Here is a 24839-nt window from a genome sequence, read left to right on the forward strand (position 1 = left end):
TTCCCTTCCTCTCTCTGTGACCCTTCAGTGGCTGGCTAACACCCTATTGAACCACACCAGCCAGGGCTAATTCACTATTTTTTTAAATACTTAGCTTCTCCTGGGTCTTGCTTTACCTTATACAGTCATGACTAATGAGGGTTTTCCTAGAATTCCATAATATATTAGGTACCACAATATCTTGACACTCCTTTGATCAAGGTGTAGCAGATTAACTGTAAAAAGATCACATTTATTATGATTGTTATATCAAGCATTTCTGAGGATTCTTGTGAGCCTTTAACAGTAAGAAGACCTTGGAATTTTAGTCCCAATCAGGTTTGCTTTTCTCGTCAGGATCTATGTCATTACTGAATTTCAGGTCCTTGTTAGACTGTGTGGACCAAGTAGGCCTTTGAAGAATGAGATCTTCATGGCTGGCATGGCTTAGTGCTTGAAGGTCGACCTATGAACCAGGAGGTCACAGTTAGATTCCAGGTTGGGGGCACATGCCAGTGTGTGGGGCGTGCAGGAGGCAGCTGATCAATGATTCTCTCTCATCCTTGATGTTTCTGTCTCCCTCTCCCTCTCTGAAGTCAATAAAAATATATTGAAAAAGAATGAGATCTCATGAATTTAGCGCTGCCACATTTTTCTATAGTGGAAACAGTATGGTAGTTCAAACCATATAGGTAAGTATTAACATTCTTTTTGGTCACTCACTACATTCTTTTTGTAGTAAATGCCTTGCAGGGAGGACAATCTAAAGAACCTGTGGTAGTTCTTTAGAAAAATGGTATTATAACATCTGCAAAGGTAAAAGTGTTTAAAATGCAGACCAAAGCTTCCAGTGGAATGAGTCTCAGAAGTTTGTATCGGACCAATTCTCATTTACCAACGTTACCCTTCTTTCACACGTGCGAAGTCTGATGCCATGAGCTCAGTGGCTCCTGTCCTCTCTTTTTATCTCACTGTGTTAAAGTGGGAAGAAAGGCACGTAAATGGAAGGCTTCTTTTTTACTTGAAACATCTCCTGTCTCACAGTTAACACCACAGGCTTTGCAGATCTCTCAAATTGGTGGCTGTGTTCAGAGCCACTCTTATGACGAAGCCGATTACGCATAGGTAACGCTAGGAGGCACCACTACCAAACGAATGCTTCTCCTGGAGTTGATTTGCACAGCTATGCGTGGCAGCTCTGCCTTTCCTTATTCTGGTTTAAGTGCTGGGTTTAAGAAGCCCTTATTTTGAATTTCTGCAGCAGGAGCAGTTTTCACTGATGCATCCAGGAAATTATATTAAATTAAAATACACAGGTGTATAAAGAACAATGAAAAAATACTCCCTAGGTGACACAACTGTATGTATTTGTCAAAATTTAGAAGTCTGGCCCTAGCTGGTTTGGCTAAATGGATAAAGCGTCGGCAGGCAAACTGAAAGGTCCCAGGTTTGATTCTGGCCAAAGGCACATGCCTGCATTGTGGGCTCGATCCCCAGTAAGGGGTGTGCAGGAGGCAGCCAATCAATTAACTCTCTCATCAGTGATGTTTCTATCTCTTCCTCTCTAAAATCAATAAAATATATTTTTAAATAAATTTTAGAACTCTGGCCCTAGCCAGTTTGGCTCAGTGAATAGAACATTGGCCCACGGACTGAAGAGTCTCAGGTTCAATTCTGGCCAAGGGAACGTGCCTCGGTTGCAGGCTCGATCCCCAGTTCTGGTTGGGGCATGTGTGTTTATTTCTCTTTCTGTCTCTCCCCCTCCCTTCCACTCTCTCTAAAAATCCATGGGAAAATATCGCTGGGTGCAGATTAACAACAACAAAAGATAGAACTCTGCACTAGAAAGGATAGATGTTATATGTGTGTAAATTATATCTTAGTGGAAAAAATTAAGATCACCCAAATATGAAAAAGCCTTAGAACTTAATAAACCATAATGATTATCATTCACTACTCAACCTTTCACAGATCAGAAAAAGCACATTAGTCAGACATTGAGAATATAGAGGCAATCCATAAAACTAAGAATAATTCTAAGCAAATTCACTCCAAAATCAACATTTTTGATAAAGCTGTTTGTGGTATCTCTCTCGATATAAAAGGCTAGTATGCTAAGTGTCCCTCCGACTGTCCCGCTGGTTGCTATGATGTGAGCTGCCATGGCTCGCACTGGCCATTTACAAAGACAAGGCACCACGGACCTGGCGCCAACAAAGCAACACTCGGCTTCCCCCAAGTGGGACACAGGCCCCGCCACCACCCTGGAGTGACAGCCCACCAAATCACAGCCCACACTGCTGAGACCCCATGGTGCAAAATGCGGCCCACAGCCCAGCCCAGCCCTAAATGTTCGCTGTGGGCACTGGGTAATGACGTCACGTAGCAACACCCGGCTTCCTCTCCCTAGGGACTAGCCTCCTTGGAGTTTCTCCAGCCCAGGAACACAACTTGCTTTATAGCCAGGTGCAAACATTTTACACTGTAACCAAATGTCTGCGAAGCATTTTCCCCTGCCTTATCTCATTTGAGCCTCACAGAAGTCCTTGAGTAGTTCAATAGGAGACTCAGTAGAATCCTGATCTTTTATTGAGAAACTGTTGGCTTTTTTTTCACCTAAGTTGAGTAGTTACCAATTGTATGGCATTCCGTATGAGTACAGGACAAGTCTAACCATTCTGGTGAGCAGGAAGGAAGTACTCTGGTTTGGGATGATGTGTAAAGAGAAGCGATATTCTGACTTTATGCTGCAAATAGTATTCCACGTGAAACATCCTCACTGTAGTTTTCAAAGGAGGCTATTTGATCGGAGCATGGATGCCAGTAGCTGCATTAGTTGTGGTTGTGTTTGATAACAGATATGGCCCAGAAGAGACCAACCTGTAGCCATACTGACCAGACCTATGACCTAAAGGTACAGATGTCAAAGTAGGGATTTGGGAATAAAAGGTTTGAGTACAAGTGTACAAATGGCTGCATCTGCTGTTGTGCTCCCCTGTGGCCCCCCATTTCCCAGGAGTGCAGAGTGGAAGGCCTGGGGTTAAGCCCACAAGTATAGCTGTGAGCAGTATATGACAGGTTTAATTCCTGCTTCATAATTACACTGTCATCAAGGTAAGACCTTAAGTCCTATTTGTGTCTAGCCACCAAATGAGTCATGGGGAGATGTGTCTTGTCTGGCAAATGTGCAGAAAATGCTGGACATTGGTACTGTTGCTGTTACAATAGGCTGGCATTTATGGAGACAATTTTCAGTTTGGGAGTTTTCCAAGCTTTGGGCCACTCACTGCACCCTCCTCCTCCCCTCCCCCCGGTTTTCCTTACTTGCTCATGGTGCCCCTGGCCAGCCTTGCTCAGGATTTTCTGTGGATGTGTAGTGCGCTCATGCACAAAGACACATAAGTACTCTCTTTCCTAAGCTCAGGAGCTTAACCCCTGCAGATCTTTTTTGTTTTTTTTTTAATATATTTTATTGGGTTTTTACAGAGAGGAAGAGAGAGGGATAGAGTTAGAAACATCGATGGGAGAGAAACATTGATCAACTGCCTCCTGCACACCCCCTACTGGGGATGTGCCCGCAACCAAGGTACATGCCCTTCACTGGAATTGAACCTGGGACCCTTCGGTCTGCAGGCCGACGCTCTATCCACTGAGCCAAACCGGTTAGGGCAACCCCTGCAGATCTTAAGCCTTCAGGGAGAAAATAAAAAGTTAGATATTCACAAAGGGGCTGGGGACTCCAGACTTCAGCATGAAAGGTAGACCTAAAAAGAAAATTAGAATTGCCTGTGAGGACAAGTTTTGCACAAGGTAGAGTATCTTTTATATTAGAAAAACGAGATTTAAAATTCTACAAAATGTGAAATATTAAATACCTATGTATAGTATTGGTACATTAATGAAATATTTTGCTTTGGTGCAAGATTTAGTTTTAGGACTTTTAAGACACTACCAACTCTATCTCATAGAGTCCAATTATTATTATTGGGCTGTGTTTAAGAAAAAACAGGATTGTCAACAAGAGGGGAATAAAATCAGTGTCTTCATAAACTTCAGAACACTCAGAACTTTTATTTTGTTTTTTGTTAATCCTTACCCAAGGATATTTTTCCCATTGATTTTTAGAGAGAATAGAAGGGAGAGGGGGAGAGAGAGAGAGAGAGAGAGAGAGAGAGAGAGAGAGAGATCAATTGGTTGCCTCCTGCACGAACCCAGGGTTCGAACCTGCAACCCAGGTTCGTTCTCTTGACCTGGCATGGAACCCGAGACCCTGCTCTGTGCGGGCCAACACTCTAACCACTGAGAACATGGGCCAGGGCAACACTCAGAACTTTTGAAACACTCTGCTTTAGCAGGCATCATCTGAATAATTTAAGCATTTTCACGTCAAGATTGCTTAGTTATTTAGAAAGCCATAAAGATTATTAATAATTTGTAGTTTAATATAAAGTAGGAACAATGAATATAGCAAGAGGTGATGAAAACAAGTACACTTCTGTCAAATTCATAGGAGACACCAGTCAGAATTGCCCTTTCCATGGAATCAGGTCAATGAAATTGAATTCAAGGTTTAGGTGTTTGTGTCTTTGCTGGAGGTGGGCTCTTAGGCATGTCATTGTAAAGTCTGTCCCACACCCAATCAGCAGAGTAGAACTTTTTTTGTAGTGTAAATTCAGTATTTTCATCAGTGTGATCTTCACAGTTTTAGGAAATGAAAGTAATATACCATGCTTGTCTTCAAAGACTTGAATAAGTAAAATAAACGTGAGCCAATATAACATTTATTCTATATTAATAGTCAGTACACATATTAATTCAGGTTGAAACTTTTTTCCTAGAGGATTATTTCTCGAATATCAGCATCTGATCCACAGTAATATAGTACTAATTTTAATGAGAAATACAATATGGAACTTTTTATAACAGCTCACCCACTTAACATTTTACAGACAAAGAACTACTATAAATATGTAACATTATGCAGGCATTTTTCTGCACCTGCTCACACACCAGAAGGAATATACTGTTTAACTAGTTAGAAACGGAATGCTTTCAAGCTGCCCCTGTATTTCTATGACCACCTCCCACACCAGATAAAATTGTTTTTCTCTTTATTCTCCCCTCCATGGCACTTGTAATGCTGCATTCATTACCTGGGCCCTCTGCCTTCACTCCTGTCCCAGGGTCTGATGGTACTGCTCTCTTGGATGAGCTCTTGGAGGGCAGGCAGCCTGTCCCCTTTATCAAAGTGTTTGGCATATGTTATACCCCACACACGTTGCATCAAATTGAATTTAATCAGGACACCCAAATTTGGTGTAGTTTCCTTCTGTTACATTTTTATAACTAAATAGAGATCACTACAAAAATTCTTTTAAAAAATGTACCATAAAATCTATGCATTGAAATTTTGAATTCTGTAAAATAAGAAACTTCATGTCCTACAATAAAACATAGGCATTTGTAAAGAATTCTAAACCTTAAATGATGGGCAGGAAAGTCAACTGATGTATTAAGTGTCAGATAAAATTAGAAAGACTTTTACACAGTTGAATAAAGCTGACATTAAAAGGATCTTTTCAAACAATGGGATTCTAAAGTTTAACAATTATTTTAAAAATTCTGCTATTAACCCTGAAAAACGTATTTCTTAACTGCAAAAAATAAGGCAACTTGAAGTTAGAAATTTATGAAGTTAACTCAGAATTGCATGCCCTGTTATGATTCATATCTTTAAAAGCCTTTAGTGGGAAGGCTATTTGCACGTACTGGTGAAAAAACAGCCTCGCAGAAATAAATCAGAGTTTCTAAGACTCCACTAAATAGACCAATTAAGATCATCACAGACTCCGAGCTGTCAAATAGATTACCTTGGAAGAAAATGATGCAGTTTTTCTGAAGAACTCCATATGTGCCACGTGTTCATTATTCTTTGAAGTGGAGGAGGTGGCAGGGAACATGATTTCTGTTGAAAGTTCTTTTGTTTTCTGCTACCTTTATCTAAGTGTTACCAGGTGCTATTTTTATATCCTATAAAGTACTGTAAGAAAGTATTAAGTGAATAATGCTACATCAAATAGAGGAGAGTTTTCATATTCTCTGGGTTGTAAACCAAAGTGAATTAACACTTGATTCTTAAAAGGGGGAAGATAATGCTGAAAACGTAACAAGTATCCAGTAAGCCAACCAGCTTTTAAACTTCTGAGTTCAAAGAGAAACTGAATCCCACTAATTAATAAATGTTCACTAAAGACACTTCGACCACAGCAAATTTAAATGAAAATGTGCTATAAATTGCGTTTTAAATGATCATGTTAATATTGTTAAAGGATTGTGAATGAATAAGAACCTATTTCTATTCATTTAATGTCTTACATATACAATCAAATTGCTTAAAATACCATTATAATACAAAGTTTTGAGAGATTTCTAAGTCATCTGATCTAATTATTTCTATAACAACAAAACAATGTGGATCACCTTAGAATTCACTGTAGTAGGATTTAGCACGCGGAAGATATAATCAGAATGAAACCAATTAATATCTTGATTCTTTTTTCAAACTGGAATCCTACTTATTAATTCACCAGATATTTTCAGTAGCAAAGATTGAGAAGAAACCACTTAAGAATGAATGTAAGTAGAGTACACTCGTCATAAAAACAATCCATTATAATACATTCTAATAAAAATATATATCAAACCACAGTGTGAGGGGGAGAAACAGAGCACTAGATAAAAGGTTACTTCCTTAACAAAAAAAAAAAAGTTCATTACACATATTTACCTAGTATCCAGTTTTAAAACTCCCAAATGAATACACCTAAACCTTTCAAAATATTTTCAATAACTAAGTGATGTACTTTTTGCTCAATTATGAGAGATTAAAAACTTACAATGCTAGGTATTGGCTTGAGTCATCTTGCAGTAAATGAAGGCAGGAGTCTTCAAAACACTGCAAAATGTACCAACTTTAGTCAGGTTTTTTAAATTGTTCACTTTTAAATATATATTTGCTGGTAGCTGTCCACGTCCATTAGCACCACATATAATGAACGAAAAAGAAATATTTTTAGGGAGGATGACTTAGCCATCTTTTTAAAAAAATGTTTAAAAGTTAGACAAATAAAAGAAATTGGTGTTTTGGGTCATGTGTTTTGAAAAATCCACTTTTCGTCTTGTTAAACGAAAGGATTTTGGTGGGTTTCCCCCAAGTTTATACAAGCATGAAGATAGGAAAATCTGCATACTTTTCAGCAAAGAATCTTACTGATAATAGTTCAGTTCCAAAGTCAGATTGGGTTCTTCTGCCAGAGGTCTCAACAAAAGAAAGAAAGAAAGAAAGAAAAGAAAGAAAAGAAAGAAAAGAAAGAAGAAGAAAGAAAGAAAGAAAGAAAGAAAGAAAGAAAGAAAGAAAGAAAGAAAGAAAAGAAAGAAAAAGAAAGAAAGAAAAAAGAAAGAAAGGAAGAAAAAGAAAGAAAGTACAGAGGGAGGGAGGGAGGGAGGCAGGGAGGGAGATTCTACAGGACAAATTAGCACATACTTTCTATATGCAATCCATAAACAATTCATGAAGTCACAGGATCATTTAAAATCATCTACTGTACATTTTTTTTTCTAGGAATGTACAAATGCTCTTTAGCAAATACTATACAACTCTAGTGAAAGTCCTCCTTGCTTATCTACGTCCAGAGTAGCACTGTCACTCAGTTTAAACAGTGGGGACTGCACAGTCTGAAGCCTAACCTGAGAGGTAAGGAAGTGTATGCTAGTATTATGGCCACAAGAAAAGATTGAAATAGAATCCCTTTTTCAAAAAGGATGGCAATCACTGATTAGATCGATGATTTCAATAACTGAATAAAATGCAAATAAGCCCTTCTCATTGTTATAAGTTCTTTTTTTTTTTTTTTGGTAAGGAATTAGCTGTACTGTAAAAAAAAAAATGATGAAAAATGTAATTTCCAAAGTCCATGTGAAATGTTTTTTCCTGGTGTCTCTCAAAACACAAGCACGATGAAAGAATACTGACATTGAAAACATAATGTGCTTTAGCAATAATGTTTTACTTTCTATTCAACCTTGTACTTGGCTCATCCTTGGTCAGGAGTAATATTTTTACTGACTAAGACTTCCTAGGACTTCTGCTGCCGGACTGGCTTCGGATCACTCTCCCCGCTCTGAGGAGGGCTGAGGAGTGAGGTCTTGGGAGCAGAAAGCCTGCAACAGGAATCTTGTTCTGTGGTGACGTGTTACCTGGGAAGTCTGCCGTCTCCCGGATGGAAAGTGACATTCCACTCTTTTTCTTTTTGCTCTTGCTGTTGTATAGGTTTTTTGTTTTGAACCTTTTCATCGGAGGATCCCCTGCAGACATGGATTTATACAAGTCTGTTTGGGACAGAAGGAAGGAGGCGAGGGAGAATGCTCTCCGTGTTGTGTTCCCACAGCTTGGCACTTGGTAATGATTTGCCTGTTGGATACATTTGTGAATGGCTTTTGTGAGGGACTTGAGCAAGACTAGAGACCACTCATGTTTAAAGTTCAACTATGCATATTCTGCACATTCTGCTAAAATTGGGAAAATGCAATTTTTTTAAAGGTAAGACTACTGCTTAGAAGTATAACAACTATACATAACACATTCACACCAAAAAAAAAAGCTCACCTTATTCACTGTTTTAAACAAGATAAATGTGCACTGTAACAAAAAGTTTTTGAAAACTAAATGTAATGTTAACCTGTACACAGAGTTCAACTATCAGAAGGAAACCAGGCTTTGTGACATCAGAGGACCAAAGAGATTATGGCATATTGTAAGTGCTCAATCAATGCATCTTCATATGCCATTTCAGCAACTCCTTTTATGTCCCTTTGCTATTGTGATCCACGCTGACTTCCTCCATCCAGAAGTAGCTGCGTTTTAGTGGTAGGCAGAGTTTCATAAACTTGATTAAGTCTTCAACACTTCTGGGCTGGGGTGGTACCTATAAATTCCACAGATGAAAATCTCTCATTTGTTAATGAGTAAGAAATGCCACAATTATGGAAAATAATTCCTTGTTAAACTTCTTCCCCCTCCCATGATCTGGAGATGGAGTCACTGTAGAAGACTGTTTATTTTATTATCACCAGAGGCCATTTCATTAACCAGCTGCTCTATAGACAACTGGATAGCATTCTTGACAAGAGAAGAGGCTGTTTCTATTAGGAGTGTTTCATACTGTTCTGAAGTTCTACCCTCAAAACCACACTCAGCAAAACCCCCTCCTTCCTCGTTTTCCATTGAAATTAAGAATCGCTTAGGGACATTTTTAGATTTCTTGACATCAAATTCACTGATTTCAGTGTCTGTAATAATAATAGCAATGGGCTCCATTTTTTTGTTTTCTTCCGGTTTGGGTTTCTCTGCACTGATCTCCGTTTCTTTAAAATCTGATTCCTGGCTCACTTCATTATCTTTTGGCTTAATCTCTTCAGCTACAATCTCCCCACTTTCATGGTCTTTCCCATTTGGTTCACTTTCTAGGACATTGTTTCTGGCTTCTTCCGCAATTTGTTGATCTGGGATTGCAGGAGAGCGGGGAGCATCAGAAACCACTGGCAGCTGATGTTCTGTTTCTGAAGTTTCCAGTGGGCTTGTTTGCTGGGGCTGGATACTTGGGGTTTCCTCAGTTGTTTCAATGTCTTTTTCAAGGATCAGAGTTCCTGTTTGAATAGCAGAATGCCCCTTTTCTAACCCAAGTTCTACTGAAATCACATTCTCTCCAGGAGTTCTGCTGTTGCTCACATTTGGTTCACAGACCTCATCACCCCCTTTCTGTGAGACCTCTCCACTTACTTCCTGGGTCAACTTGGTCTTTGTTGCCTGGTCATCCGATTTGGCTGGAGTTTTTGTATCCAACCTTTCAGCCTCTCCCTGAACTTTGATGCTGCAGTCTGCATCTTCTATAATTTCGGAATGATTATGTCTTTTCTCCCTCTTTGAGAATTTTATGCAGGGAATCCTAAGTCTGGATTTTGCCTTTTTCTTGGAAAGATTAGCATCCTCGGCACTGACTTCAGTTTGCACTTTGGCCTCAGCGGGCTTTTGCTGCTTGGAAGAACCTGACTTTTTCTTGCGTGTCACAAGACGTTTTATTGAGGCCCAGGCTCCCCCTGGGGGCTGTGGCTGCTCTGAAGCTCCAGCTCCTGACGCACACGTCCTGGCCACGTCCACAGCTCCGGAGCCGGCTCTGGGCTTCAGTGCTTTGGCTGATTTCTTTCTTCTCTTGAAGCAAAGCATTGATGCTTTTCCCTCCTGCCTCTCATCATGAGCTCTAGCTTCTGCTGATCTCGTCTCATCCTTGCTTTCTACTTGAATGTCAGAAACTGGGGTTTCCATTTTTACTATACACCCCTTCTCTCGAAAATGATATTCTCTCTTCCTTAGCAGCCGTTTATGACAAGAAGCTGGGCAAAAGTGTCATACTAAGCAAAATTTCTTCCAGATGTATTCACCCCTTTCATCTTACTCCATACAGTTGTTTGGGGTGGTTTCTCCAGTATGCAAATGCTTAGTTTCTCTATTACTTGTAATTTCTCTCTTCAATTTCTTCATGAGAGCCCTTTACTTGATAGACTTTGTTTTAGTTAAAGATTAACCTGGTGAAAGAAGAGAGAGGTGAGAGAAGATAAAATATTTTATTTCACCATCAGCCTGTTGTTTTCTACAGACAATTTTCATTGAATGCATATGATTCTACCAGGCATGTTTCCCATATTATAACTGACTGAAAATGGGGAATAAAAATTGGTGTTAACTTAAAAAAAAAAAAGATTTTAGAGAGAGAGAAAATACATAGGTTGCCTCATACTCACCCCAACTGGGGTTCGAACCTGCAACCCAGGTACGTACCCTGACTAGGAATCAAATCTGGGACACTTTGGTGCATGGGACAATGCTCCAACCAAATGAACTATATCAGCCAGGTCTGGGGGTTAACTTTTGCCTTGTCAGAAAAATTTCAATGTAAATATATTTTGCTCTAGTTAAAACTTCAATTTGGATTGTTTCTACAAATCTGATGTTATTATTTTTAAAAATATTTTTATTGATTTGAGAGAGAGAGGAAGGGAGAGGGAGAGATCAATGAGAAACATCAATGAGAGAGACATCAACTGGTTGCCTTCTGTGTGCACCCTGACCGGGGTTCAAACCTGCAACCTGGGTGTGTGCCCTGACCAAGGAATTAAACTAGTGACCTTTCGATGCATGAGTGGATGCTCAACCAACTGAGCTACACGGGCCAAGTTGTGCTATCTTTTTGACTTGTTTATGACTCTGAATTCCAAGTTAAACAGACAAAGAATGATAGTGATAAGCAAGCTAGTGTAATTTTTATTACATGCAATAAAGAATTCTGAAGCTGAATAGGATTTTAGAGATTATTTAAGATTAATCAAGTCCAGTCTGATGAAGAAATTGAGCATGGTAATGGACAGTTAGCCTGTGGAAAGCCATATAGTTAGGTAAGGTCATAGCCAGAGTTAGAACTAAAGACTTGGACTCTCCAATGCTCTTTCCATTATACCATAAGGTTTCTGTTCTAAAAATGTAAATTCCATCAAGGAAGTGCTACTTTTCATACATACTCTGGGGAAAAGTAACATTACTATGATTTGCCACTCTTAAATTTAGTTGTATAAATTTTTTTCTAAGTATTTGCTGTTCAAACATTTTCCATAATGAGCTCATAGTTGAAGGTCAGTAAGAGCAAATAATAGTAATCGCTGACATTTATTGAGCAACTTCTGTGTCTTAGGCAGTGCTAAGCACTTTTATATACATCTCTAGTCCTCCCCACATTACAAAGTGAGTAGGTGGTGGTATCGCCATCTACAGACAAAGAAACAGGCTTAGAGAGGTTATGCAACTTGCCCGAGATTACACAGCTGGTAGTAACAGAGCTCAGATTCAACCGAATACTGTGTCTGAAACCCATGCTCTGAAATTGGGCTTTAAGAGTTTCATCAGAAAAATGAACTGTTTAAAGATGCTAATCTGCACTACATTCACTAGTCAAAAATTTTTTAAATGTTTAATGGTTAACTACTAGTGGCCCAGTGCATGGATTCGTGCACCGGTGGGGTCCCTCAGCCTGGCCTGCAGGGATCAGGCCGAAACTGGCTCTCCAGCATCCCCTGAGGGGTCCCAGGCGAGGCTGAGAGGGCGCAGGCCAGGCCGAGGGACCCCACTGGTGCACAATCAGGGCTGGGGAGGGGCTGCGGGAGGGCTCCAGGGTGTGTCTGGTCCATCTCACCCAGTCCTGATCGCTGGACCACAGCAGCAAGCTAACCTACTGGTCGGAGCATCTGCCCCCTGGTGATCAGTGCGCATCATAGCTACCGGTCAAACGGTTGCTTAGGCTTTTATAAATATAGATTATGTAGCCCATCACCTTGTAATTGAATCAAGATTAGACTGAGTTCTTGCTATTTTTAAAATTCAGCTTTTGAAATTCCTTAGATTTTATTTTCTTGGTTCTGGAACTAATTTGAAAGCCAAATGTAAACGATAAACTTTACAACTGGCAAACTGGTTAGTTACATTTAAATATAAAGGTATATTTAAAAATTAATCCACAGATTGGTATGATGGTACCGATGAACAGAGGTCGAGGTGATCATCTAACAAAAATCCTATGCATTTCAGTTGATGGATGTCCAAAGGGACGCATCCCTGGGGCTATTTTTATGTAAATCTTTCACTGTTGAAGGTTTCACTGTTAAAGTTCTTGATTCTATGAACCACATAAGGAACTGGAACTCTGAAAATCAGTTTATGATCTAAGTATTCCCTAAGGTTGGGTGTTACATACTACATGCCTCTGACAGAAAGACAGTCCTCTTACAGCAAAAATGGAGCTTAAATATGAACATTTAAAAGTGTCCCTCCTCATTTAATGCTCCCATAAGTACTAGAACTACAGCTGATTATAGCTTTAAGTCTTTTCACCTCTTGTGAGTTCTCAGCTCCTGAAAACTTTTATTAACCAGAGGATGTATAACTAACAGAAATACTGAAATGAGATCATGTGTAGGAATTTAGAAGCTCATTTGTATGATTATCACACTGTAGAAATAAAACACATACCCACACAAAAACCTAACTGCAATGGGGAAAATGCAGTCTGCAGACATTAAAACTTTGCAGAATGTTAGATTGCAAGTGACTCTTCCTTAATCTTAAAGTTCCTGTTGTCATTTCCTGATAGAATCGCAAGACTAATGCCACAGGGAACACCCCTGCCCCCTTTCCCTTGAAGCGGAGAAGCGCGGAGGAAAGAGCGAGCACTCCCCGGGGAAGCAGTGACTCCCGGGGAAGCAGTGACTCCCCGGGAAAGCAGTGACTCCCCAGGAAAGCAGTGACTCCCGGGGAAGCGGTGACTCCCGGGAAAGCGGTGACTCCCGGGGAAGCAGTGACTCCCCGGAAAGCAGTGACTCCCCGGGGAAAGCAGTGACTCCCCAGGAAAGCAGTGACTCCCGGGGAAGCAGTGACTCCCGGGGAAGCAGTGACTCCCCGGGAAAGCAGTGACTCCCCGGGAAAGCAGTGACTCCCCAGGAAAGCAGTGACTCCCGGGGAAAGCAGTGACTCCCCAGGAAAGCAGTGACTCCCCAGGAAAGCAGTGACTCCCCAGCAGCAGCTGCGGACCACGAAGCTTCCTCCGGAGGAAGGCGTCTCATTCGGCTGGAGGAGCCTTATGGCAGGAGCTAAGCTCAGGATAAACTCAAAAAGGAAAGTGCCGGGGGCGTGCGACAGATAACCCAGCTTCAAGCTCTCTGCACAACCGTAATGCCAGGAACCCAAACCCATTCCCCTCAAATAAAGGGCGAAGAAGGAGAAACCTACCGCAGCCCATGCTTCCAGGGCGAGCTGCGAGGAAGAGGGTAGGTTGGGCAGAGCCGATGAGGGTCGCGCGGGCTGGGGCTTCGTATGGACAAGTGACCTTCCCGGTTCTCACACCGGCCATCTCCGGGGGCGCCGATTCCGGGGTTCAGGGGCTTCTCCCGCCCACCACGCCGCGCAGGGTCAGCGGACCGGACACTGGCCCGCACCCTCTTCTCCCGCCACCTCCTCGCCCTCCTTCACTTACCGATGGCGCCGGGGTCCGTGGCCAGGGGTCCCTGCTGCTCAGTGCGGGGGAGAGGGGCGAGCGCTGGCGGGGCCGGGCACCCAGGCAGCCGGGAAGCCACGGTCGCGCCCGGAGCCAGCAGCCCTCCGCAGTGGGACCGCAGCCCGGCGGCGCCCCCTCCTCAGAGCGCAGGGACTGACAGCCCGCGGCACCAATGCGCGCGGAGCGGCGGGCGCGGGGCGGGGCCAGGGCTGGGGGCTGCGGCGGGGATGGGGGAGCGGGGGAGGGGAGGCGGGCCTCCGCGGGGCCACCTGCGATAGGTCCACCCCGCAGGTGGGAGCAGACCTCCAGCTCCGAGCCCCGGCGCGAACCCTGCCACGCGTCTACATCCCGGCAAGGGCAGGGGGGCCATCGAGAGAGCCGGCGGATGGGGAGGGGACCCGGGTCGGGAGCCCCACATTTTCTGAGACGCAAAGTAGCAAAATCTGGTTTCAAATGATAGGCATTCTCATTATAAAGCCCACACCATCCCAAACCGAATATTTAAAGACACAGCAGATAGAACATTTTAAAAGCAGGATTTCAAGTGCAGCGTGGGCCCTGGCCGGGCAGCTCAGTTGGTTAGAGCGTCCTCCCAATACGGCAAGGTTGCAGGTTCAGTCCCAGATGAGGGCACATGCAAGAACCAATGAATGCAGAAAGAAGTGGAACAATAAAATCGATGTTTCTCTCACTCTCAAATCAATCAATAAAAACTTGTGCAGCGTGTTAGGCTCTCGTTTGTTTGGAGAGAAAATTACATATACGAATCGAAACAATAACAACAAAAAACTTTCCTCGGAGTGGGTTTGGGTGTAATGAAGTCATCGTGGCTCATTGCCAAACGGGCTGTCAGGCCAAGCCCAGACCCTCCGGTAGAGATGACGCGCCCTGTGTGCGCACAAAGTGAGAAGGGCACAGGAACCCAGCCCCGCTCGTCTTTTATGCCTTAAATATTTCCAAGAATAAGTTGAGGTAGTTTGCAAGTTACCCAAATTTCCCTTCAGGGCATTCCTGGCTGCCCGTTTAACCTTGTCCCTCTCAACTGAGCGGAGCGGGGGCGGGGCGGGTGGAGAGGCTTTCCTTAGAGGTCCAGTCCCATCAGAGCCAAGGGCGTAGGCAGCATCTACTTCCTGCCAGGCTAGGTTGTGTATTTCCATACATTTTCTGAATCTTAAATATGTATTTTAGAGAGAGAGCGAGGGAGAGGAAGAAATATAGAGGACGCCCCGTCTCCCCGCCCGGGATCCAGCCTGCAACCCAGGCATGTGCCCTGACCAGGTATAGAACCGGCAACCTTTGGTGTGGGAGTCGCCCAACCAACTGAGCCACACCGGCCATGGCCATTTTCTGAATCCTTAAACAAGCCGCTGGCCATAGTGAAAAGCACCACAAGCATTTATTTGTGCACATAACACACTGTTTTCATGAACACCTAGGAAAGGTGTTGCTGGGAGAGCTCAGGGTGACTTGCTCCGGATGTGATATTACCTACAAGGGCATCCGTGGGAGCTCCAGCTGTGAGGTCCTGCAGGATGCTCAGTTCCTGCCTCCTCCTCCCGCCCCTCCCAGGTACACCGTCCAGACGAAGAACCTGTTACGGTGGAGGGAAGAACTACTGAACAGCAGCTGTACTCACCCCTTTTCTTCAATAGGATCATGATCTACGGGAGAGTAAATCTCAGTTATCCATTTTTGGATGTTTTTCCAGGAATATATTTTACCTTTGTAAGATTCTATAGCTTTCACAGCGGCTCATTAAGGAAAGAACTGTGATAACACAATAGCAAAACTGAATCCAAGTTGTCAGGATCTTTTTAAAAAAAATATATTTTATTGATTTTTTTACAGAGAGGAAGGGAGAGGGATAGAAAGTCAGAAACATCGATGAGAGAGAAACATCGATCAGCTGCCTCCTGCACACCTCCTAACTGGGGATGTGCCTGCTACCAAGGTATATGCCCTTGGCTGGAATCAAATCTGGGGCCCTTCAGTCCCCAGGGCGATGCTCTATCCAGTGAGCCAAACCGGCTAGGGCCAAGTTGTCAAGATCTTAAATTCATAGATAGAAGAGACAAGGATTATAAAACAAGAAAACCCATAAGCATCTAGTTTAGTTGTAATTAAGAATTCAATTTATCTGTTCATTCAGCAAACACCAGTCTGAATATGTCCTTTATATCCTCAGAGGGTTGCTAACCCTGCTTACTGCCAGTTTTGAACTTTGGCCCAAAGAAATCCATACCTGCATAACCAATGGAGGTGCTATTACCCACTGAGATCTGGGAATTTGCAACATTTCTGGCAAAAATAAGATGAGCTTATTTATTGAAGACAGGGTAACACAGCTGTATTATTAGGAAATAGTTGAAAATGACACAAGGGACAGGTTAAAACAATAAAGTCCACCTTAATAACTTGTAGATCTTATTCCACTTGCTTTTCTTTTTTTAAAAATGTATCTTTATAAAATTTTTTAAAAGTATTACAGATGTTCCCATTTCCCCACTGACTCCCCCACTCACCCCCAGGCTCCACTTGTTTTTCTTTTCTTTTTTTTTAATCCTCACCTGAGGATATATTTTTTTCAATTGATTTTTTTTTTTAAGAGAAAGAGTGGAGGGGAGGAAGGTGGGGGGTGGAGGGGGAGAGAGAGAGAGAGAGAGAGAGAGAGAGAGAGAGAGAGAGAGAGAGAGAGGGAGAGAGAGAGAGGAGAAACATCGATGTGAGAGAGACACATCAATTGGTTGCCTCCCCCATGCACCCTGTCTAGGGCTATGATTGAGCCTGCAACTGAGGTACAAAATCTTGATTGGAAATTGAACCCAAGACCCTTTGGTCCACGGGCTGATGCTCTAACCACTGAGCTCCATCCAGGGCCCACTTAAAAGAAAAAAAGATTAGTGAAAGGGAACTGAAGGGTGGTTTGAGGTTAGAGGTGAATTGATTTTGTATTTAAAGGGCAGATTTCTTTAAGGCCTATTACAAATAACTCATCCCTGACCTCTACCACACACACACACATACACACACACACTGACAGATATACTACTATACATAAAATACTGAACTGTGGTTTTTCTTTATAATATGACAAGAATTCAATGCTGTATTTTAGTTTTTTAAAAAAATGTATCCAGTATCTCATGCATGAAAGAAATGTCATCCCTGAACTCACTTAAGTGACAGGAAGCTGTTACCCTTATCATTGTCTGTTATTCCATTAGTAGCTTTTCATTATATAATGAGAAACAGGCTATAAATATATCTATCCCATCTGATGAGGAATTATCCTACCTACAGCTTATCTTGTTAGCATCACCAGATACAGTACGCCAATAAAACAGAGCTTATGTATTTATCTGATCTCTACTGATCATACCATTTCTCCCATCCTGGTTCCTATCCACCCACAGCCTGGGCCTGAAGCTACCAAAAATGGTTTATAACTCTTTGGTTACACTTCCTACATTTTAGAGATCTGGGAGTAAGCCTCCACCCCGTCTTCCCTGGCACACCATCAAATGAACCTGTGGCTCAAGCTCTCTGCTGGTTGGATCTGTTCCTAGGCACCACTGGGGCTGCACCAGCCAACACAAACGCAGCAGTAATTCTGTTGTCGTCTGCCTCACTTGACAGCACATACGTGCTCTCTCTTTGGGATTAAGAGTGTATATACATCTTCAGTGCATAGCAACAGCCTCTGAGGTACAGATCAGAGAAGCTGCAATCTGTCAGTAATATTACAAATATGGGGATGGAAGGCATTACTAGCAGCCCAGAGAAGGGAGGAATGAACACAGGGAGGCCGGTGATCTGCAAGGACTCTTAGCCCCAAGGTAAAGGCACTGGACCTTCTCTGGCAGCAATTCTCCTGTAGGTTTTGAATTCAGGCCTTCAATTAGCCAGCAGTTTTTTGTTCTGTATGCCTCCTCTTTATCACACCTCTTATCAGATTGAAGAATCAATTCCATAAAACCCATGGCATCAATAATTGCTTGGCAGCCTTCTTCCCCTCTTTATTTCTTCCCTCTGCTTCTTCCACCTTGTATCGTCCCTTCCTTCTGAAGGGATGTGAAATGGGCAGCTTTCCATCTGTCACAGTGGGACGTCCATTTCTGTGCGACCCGGCAGGAAGAGCTCTGAAAGGCACAAGAGCTCTGGTAAAGAGCAGGGGCTGTGGAGCCACATGACCTCAGCAAGTTCATCTGGTGGGCAGTAACAGTGCAATTCTAAGTGCTGATGAAGTAAGATCTCTAAGATGTATCACCAAGTGAAAAAAGCAACTTGTAACATTTGAATTTTTACTCAAGGCATATTGCACTTCTACTTAGGAACTTCTTGCATTGGTGATGGTCCATTCACTCCAAGCAAGACCCAGTAGAAACATTTGCATTATTTATTGTACTAGGGCTTTGTTTATAATCTTTGGCTTATAACACCTTCTCTCCCACTAATTGTTTATTTTTCCTAGCAACATTAAGGACTTTTAAAAAACATCACCCAAGGATATTTTTCCCATTGCTTTTTATTTATTTTTAAATACATTTTTTTTTATTTCAGAGAGGTAGGGAGGGGGCGATAGAAACATCAATGATGAAAGAGAATCACTGACTGGCTACCTCTTGCACATCCCCACCTGGGGATGGAGCCAGTAACCTGGGTATGTGCCTTCAGGAATCAAACTGGGACCTTCTGGTTCATAGGTCGATGCTCAATCACTGAGCCACACCAGCCGGGCCCCATTGCTTTTTTTTTTTTTTAAATATTTTTTATATTTTATTGATTTTTCACAGAGAGGGAGAGGGATAGAGAGTTAGAAACATCGATGAGAGAGAAACATCGATCAGCTGCCTCCTGCACACCCCCCACTGGGGATGTGCCCACAACCAAGGTACATGCCCTTGACCGGAATCGAACCCAGGACCCTTCAGTCCGCAGGCTGACGCTCTATCCACTGAGCCAAACTGGTCAGGGCCCCATTGCTTTTCAGTGAGGGGAAGAGAGGGAAGAAGGGGGAGAGAAACATCGATGTGAGAGAGATAGCTGATGAATGATTCTTTCTCATCACTGATGTTTCTCCCTCTCTCTCTCCCTCTCTGAAACCAATAAAAATATAGTTTAAAAAAGAAACATAGAAAGGTATGATAAAAAGGTACATCCTTTGTACCCTGCTCCTCCTGATATATGCCCTCCCAGAAATATGCAAGCATGCACCATCTTCCCCTTTAAACAGAGCAGTATCATAAAGTACATACTGCAAGTTGCTTCTTTAGTCCCAGTGTATGCCGGACAAACAAGCTCAGCCAGGACAGCAGAGATGGCAGCAGTCTGTTAATGCTGCAGTTTATATTTAAACACAAAGACAGTAAAATCATTTTCTTTTATTCTGTGAAATTTCAGTAAAGTAAATAGACGTGTGCATACTTTATGTTCATTTCGGCATGATGATAGGAATTAAGACCAAAGAAGGGCTTTGGGGGAAACTCCCACTATTTCCTTCAGAAGATCTTCGAGGCAGGGGCTGACTTCTCTCGGCTTCTCACACTCCTGCCCATTGGCCTGAATACACACTAAGCCTAACTTGCAAAGTAGCTTCTTGAAGATGGACAATCTAGAAGGAAAAAAACAACCAGGAATGAATATTTTCTCTAACTGCGGAAATGTTTCCTCTTCCCTTCCACACTACACCATCACCCTCTCGCACTACCAAAGCGGTTATCATTTACATCTTTTCCCACAACTCCTGGCGGGCCAGTCCAAAGACCTGGAAACAATGCGCGGCATCTACATTATGGCTGTGTGAACACTGCCAGGCCAGACCAGGCATGAGCCAGGATGACCTTTCCAACGTCACACCTGCCTCTTGAGGAATGTGTTCCCCCAGCATCAAGCACAACAGCCTCTCCGCTGTGGAAGCAGTTGTTTCTGTAAGTAACCATCCTTACGGCTGCTCAGGTGAGGACTATGGTTCGCATGACCCCTCGATACCCCTGTCTTTTCTAGCTCTTCCTGGTCTTTCTCAGGCCTCCCTCCTCCTGTTTCACGTTGGACTTGTAACCCGAGGTCACTTGTACTTCATTGCTGTCTAGATCAGGACTCAGTTTCCTGAGAACCCTGTCTTCTTTTTTCTTGGTTTATTCCTCATTTTGCTGGAGTACAAGGTGAAATCCCTTCCTCAGAGGAGATATGGGCTGGGGAACCTGCATGCGCCTGAAACATCTGGATGGATTTGGTAGGGCGTCTTTCCCTGTGAACATGGAGGGTATTCCTCTTGCTGCTGCTAAGACAGGTTGGTTCAGTCTAATTCTCATTTTTTCATAGGCAAGCCTTTCTCTGGAGAAGGATTTTTAGGATTTTCATCATTGACACTTAGGAAATTAAACTGAATGTGTCCAGGGATGGCTCATTCACTGTGATGAGTACTTGGGCCTTTCACTTAAGACCCAAGAACTGCATGGTTGTTTCCTTCTCTTTTCTACTCCCGAGGACTTTACCCAATTCTTAGCTGCTCTATTCAGAGTACAGACCTCAGCTGCTCCTGTACCATCAACCTGGAACTCAGAGCCTCCTGGGCTCCAGCAGAGGAGGCCTAGCTTCCGTTACAGTCCCTCCTTAGTTCAAGAGGCAGCGGCTTTCCCCGCTCACTGCCAACCTGTGATATCCATGCTCTTCCTCCAAAAATGTGTTACTCTCATTACTGCCCCCCCCCCCCCTCAGCAATATCTAAAATGACATCACTTTAGTTGGAGTCCTGTAATTCATAGGTATCCTCATAAAGAAAATGGCAATACTCTCACCAGAAACAACTTACCTGTTTAGAACAGCCCATTCACCTGCTCGGTTACAGGGTCCAAATCAATGTCATAGAAACAGGGCCGGGTAGGGAGTCCAGGCATTGTGCTCATCTAGGAGGTGTGAAATAGCATTCCAAATAAACTTGGTGATTTTTCCCCATGTTTCCCTCAGATCGAAAGCCCCAGGCATAAAGATAGAATATGATTTTATAGTTGTCAACAAAATGGTACTCCTCTTGTTACACACACACACACGCGTGCGCCTAAGCGACCATTTGACTGGTAGCTATGATGCGCACTGACCACCAGTGGGGCAGATGCTCAATGCACAGGCATGGAAATGAAAGGACAGAACAGGACTGGTAGCTGTGTCCTTAACCCCTCTTCCAAGAAAAAGCCGCAGAATGTATCAGTTACTCAGCCTGCCCTTATCTCAGCCAATGGGAAAGCGGGGGAAACTAGCCCAAGGCCAAAAGTATGCTAGCCACCCCCCCTGTCTTTGTGTAACCAGACCCTAGCTGCACCCTGCCCCCACCCCCGACCCCAAGCCCTATAAATTCTTTGTTCTCTTGGGACTCGGGGCTCTCTCTTGCATCCAGTAATGGAAGCAGGGTGGGGACCAAGCCAGCTTGTATGAAAGACTCTCTGCTTTTGCATCGGACTGGCTGGCTCCCTGGTGTGGTCTTTTGGGGATCTTGAAATCTGGGCATAACAGAAACATGGAACAGACTGATGAATCTCAAAGGGGAGGGGGAGGGCGGGAAGAGATTAACCAAAGATCTTATATGCATACTAGAGGCCCGGTGCCCGGATTTGGGGGATGTTGGAGAGCTTGTTTCAGCCGGATCCCTGCAGGCCAGGCCGGGGGACCCCACTGGTGCACAAATCTGTGCACCGGGCCTGTAGTTAAAAATAAAGTCACTGCTCCCGTATAACCTCAAAGAGAAACCCTCAGATCCTTCAGCAAACCAAATGCCAGGCCTCACTCTCCTCTTCCATACTGACAGTTGCAACAAGAAGCAGCAGGTGCTGAGGAGGCTAAGGAGTCAGTTACTCACCTCCTCTGCCCTCAATTCACAAGACCAAAAGGAGGTATAGGCTTGTCCACTTTCACATTTTGTTTTAATTAAATTTGCATAGATACCCATAGTATTTTTGCTACAGCAACACATCATTAGAAATTAGTATCTTTTAACTTGGGTCAAGACATTTTCTACACAATGTACTTGGTTTTGTAACTACTATTCTTTAAAAAAAAATTTTTTTTTTATTGATTTCAAAGAGGAAGGGAGAGGGAGAGAAATAGAAATATCAATGATGAGAGAAAATTATGGACTGGCTGTCTACTGCACGCCCCCCACTGGAGATTGAGCCCACAACCCAGGCATATGTCCTGCCTGGGAATTGAACCGTGACCTCCTGATTCATAGGTCGATGCTCAACCTTTGAACCACACCAGCCAGGCTACAACCACTATTCTTACTTGTCCAAATTGGCTTTTTAAGACTGAACCTGTAATGGTTATGGCTTATATTTGCAGTTGCATCTTTTCTAAAGAATTGGCTTTCACAAATATCTACTTAGGTGCAAATTCATAAGGCTTATAAGTGAAAACAGTATATTTTATCTATAACAATGTTCTATATAATGAATACTCACAGGTTCCAAATCAGATCCAGACAGGAAATAGTTTAAGTTGAACTTTTATGACTTAACTGTAAAAATGTCACAGAACAGGATGAGTCACCTTCTGTGACACAAAACATCTACACTTTAGAAAACTTAATTCTGACATGTGAATGCCAATCAGTATTCCCTAGAACAGTGGTCGCCAACTGGTGGTCTGCAGGCCATTGGTGGTCCATGAGGTCTGAAAGGTTGGCAACCGCTGCCCTAGAACATACTATAGGGATCTGATGTCAGTCTCTACCCTCAAATTCTGTAAGAGATAAGGTACGGAGGCTTGAGCGCGCGTGGAAAGGGGCTTGCACCTGAGGACACGGCTGTCTTTTTTAATCGGGAGGGAGTCACAAGCTCCCAACTGCTCTGAACTCCAGTTCCGGGAAGTCTCTGGGGACCAAGGACTCATACGGGGAGAAACTGGATTGTCTGGCAGCAGGCAGATCTCGGAACTTGAGGGCGGCTTTCCCTCAGAGGTGCTTGCAGCAATTACAAGGACACTGAGGGGGGAGGGGGGGCGGCCCTTAGGGCAAGGCTGAGGATCAGCCATAGCTGCTTGCTCCGCCCTGTTGATTCCCTGAGGCCCTGCCCCACCCAGGCTGTGGCAGAGGCTTTTGCATATGAATGCCCTGGCCCTTTGTAATCTGAAAATTACCTAACAAACTGCAGCTGGGCCAGACAGACCCAGAACTTCCAAGAGAAGGCCCAAGGCCCCACAGCAGCTTGCATTGCTTCACAGCTGGGCCTCATCTGGGCACCTCCAAACCCCCAAAAAGGAAGGAGAATCTGCAGATCTCTTCGTAGCTCCTGCTGGGTAGCCTCAGGCAGAGGCTAAATTAGCACTTCCTTAGAGATCCAAGAGCCAGTGTACCCAGTGGTCAGAGGGGGACCATCCAGATTACAACTCCTCAGATCCATAAGGAACACACTCAGGGGGCAGACTCAGTGAGCACCAAAGCCCCACTGAAGCAAGTCTTGCCCCAGAAGGGTGTCTTTAGCACCGAAGTTCTCCCACTGCAGACACAGCTGATTCTCACAGACAATTGGCCTGGAGGTCAATTCCTCCCAGTGATCCTACAACAATCAAGGCATAACTACAACAAGACTGTGCACAAAGCCCACAAGGGGGTGCACCAAGAGTGTCCTCCTCAGGTAATTGGGGAGGCTGAGCCACTGGGCTCTATAGGTCACTCTACCAACACAGAAAGCATAAAAAATGCGGAGACAAAGAAACAGGTCACAAATGACAGAAATGGAAGAAAGCAAACGACTGGGTATAGAGTTCAAAAACCACAGTTATAAGGTTTTTCAAGAATTTTCTGGAAACCGCCGATAAATTTAGTGAGACCCTGGAGGATATGAAAAAAGACCAACTAGAAATTAAGCATACACTGACTGAAATAAAGAATAATATACAGAGATCCAACAGCAGACAAGAGTATCCCAAGAATCAAGTCAAAGATTTGAAATACGAAGAAGCAAAAAACACCCAACCGGAAAAGCAAAATGAAAAAAGAATCCAAAAATATGAAGATAGTGTAAGGAGCCTCTGGGACAACTTCAAGCGTACCAACATCAGAATTATAGGGGTGCCAGAAGAAGAGAGAGGGCAAGATATTGAAAACCTATTTGAAGAAATAATGACAGAAAACTTCCCCTACCTGGTGAAAGAAATAGACGTACAAGTCCAAGAAGCGCTGAGAACCCCAAACAAAAGGAATCCAAAGAGGACCACACCAAGACACATCATCATTAAAATGCCAAGAGCAAAAGACAAAGAGAGAATCCTAAAAGCAGCAAGAGAAAGAAACTCAGTTACCTACAAGGGAGTACCCATAATATTGTCAGCTGATTTCTCAACAGAAACTATGCAGGCCAGAAGGGAGTGGCAAGAAATATTCAAAATGATGAATACCAAGAACCTACAACCAAGATTACTTTATCCAGCAAAGCTATCATTCAGAATTGAAGGTCAGATAAAGAGCTTCACAGATAAGAAAAAGCTAAAGGAGTTCATCACCACCAAACCAGTATTATATGAAATGCTGAAAGGTATCCTTTAAAAAGAGGAAGAAGAAGAAAAAGGTAAAGATAAAAATTATAAACAACAAATACATATCTATCAACAAGTGAATCTAAAAATCAAGTGAATAAATAATCTGATGAACAGAGTAAACTGGTGAATATAATAGAACCAGGGGCATGGAAAGGGAGTGGACTGACAATTCTTGGG

At 43.1% G+C, this 24839-nt stretch overlaps 2 protein-coding genes across 3 annotated transcripts in view; both read right to left on the bottom strand.

The window, feature by feature from the left end:
* Positions 1-7892: 7892 nt before the first annotated feature.
* Positions 7893-14313, bottom strand: AKAP5 (A-kinase anchoring protein 5). Of its 2 annotated transcripts, none has more exons than XM_081086105.1 (2): positions 14112-14313; positions 7893-10620 (listed from the first exon to the last, which is right to left on the bottom strand). In XM_081086105.1, exon 2 carries the CDS (start codon positions 10358-10360, stop codon positions 9077-9079), a length of 1284 nt encoding a protein of 427 aa, XP_080942231.1. In that variant the 5' UTR covers positions 10361-10620; positions 14112-14313; the 3' UTR covers positions 7893-9076. The 2 variants fall into 2 exon arrangements, with proteins under 2 accessions (XP_080942231.1, XP_080942232.1); XM_081086106.1 differs by having other exon boundaries at positions 13868-14271.
* Positions 14314-19497: 5184 nt separating this feature from the next.
* The window catches only part of MTHFD1 (methylenetetrahydrofolate dehydrogenase, cyclohydrolase and formyltetrahydrofolate synthetase 1), a 56726-nt gene continuing 51384 nt past the window's right edge, over positions 19498-24839 (bottom strand). The window contains exons 27-28 of the mRNA XM_081086070.1: positions 20944-21037; positions 19498-19743 (exon numbers count right to left, since the gene is read on the bottom strand). Coding sequence (XP_080942196.1) covers positions 20948-21037 — 90 coding nt within the window. The 3' untranslated portion in view covers positions 19498-19743; positions 20944-20947. The remainder of the gene's footprint in view (positions 19744-20943; positions 21038-24839) is intronic.

The sequence above is a fragment of the Myotis nattereri genome (assembly GCF_964212035.1).
Source record: "Myotis nattereri genome assembly, chromosome: 1".
NCBI lineage: Eukaryota > Metazoa > Chordata > Mammalia > Chiroptera > Vespertilionidae > Myotis > Myotis nattereri.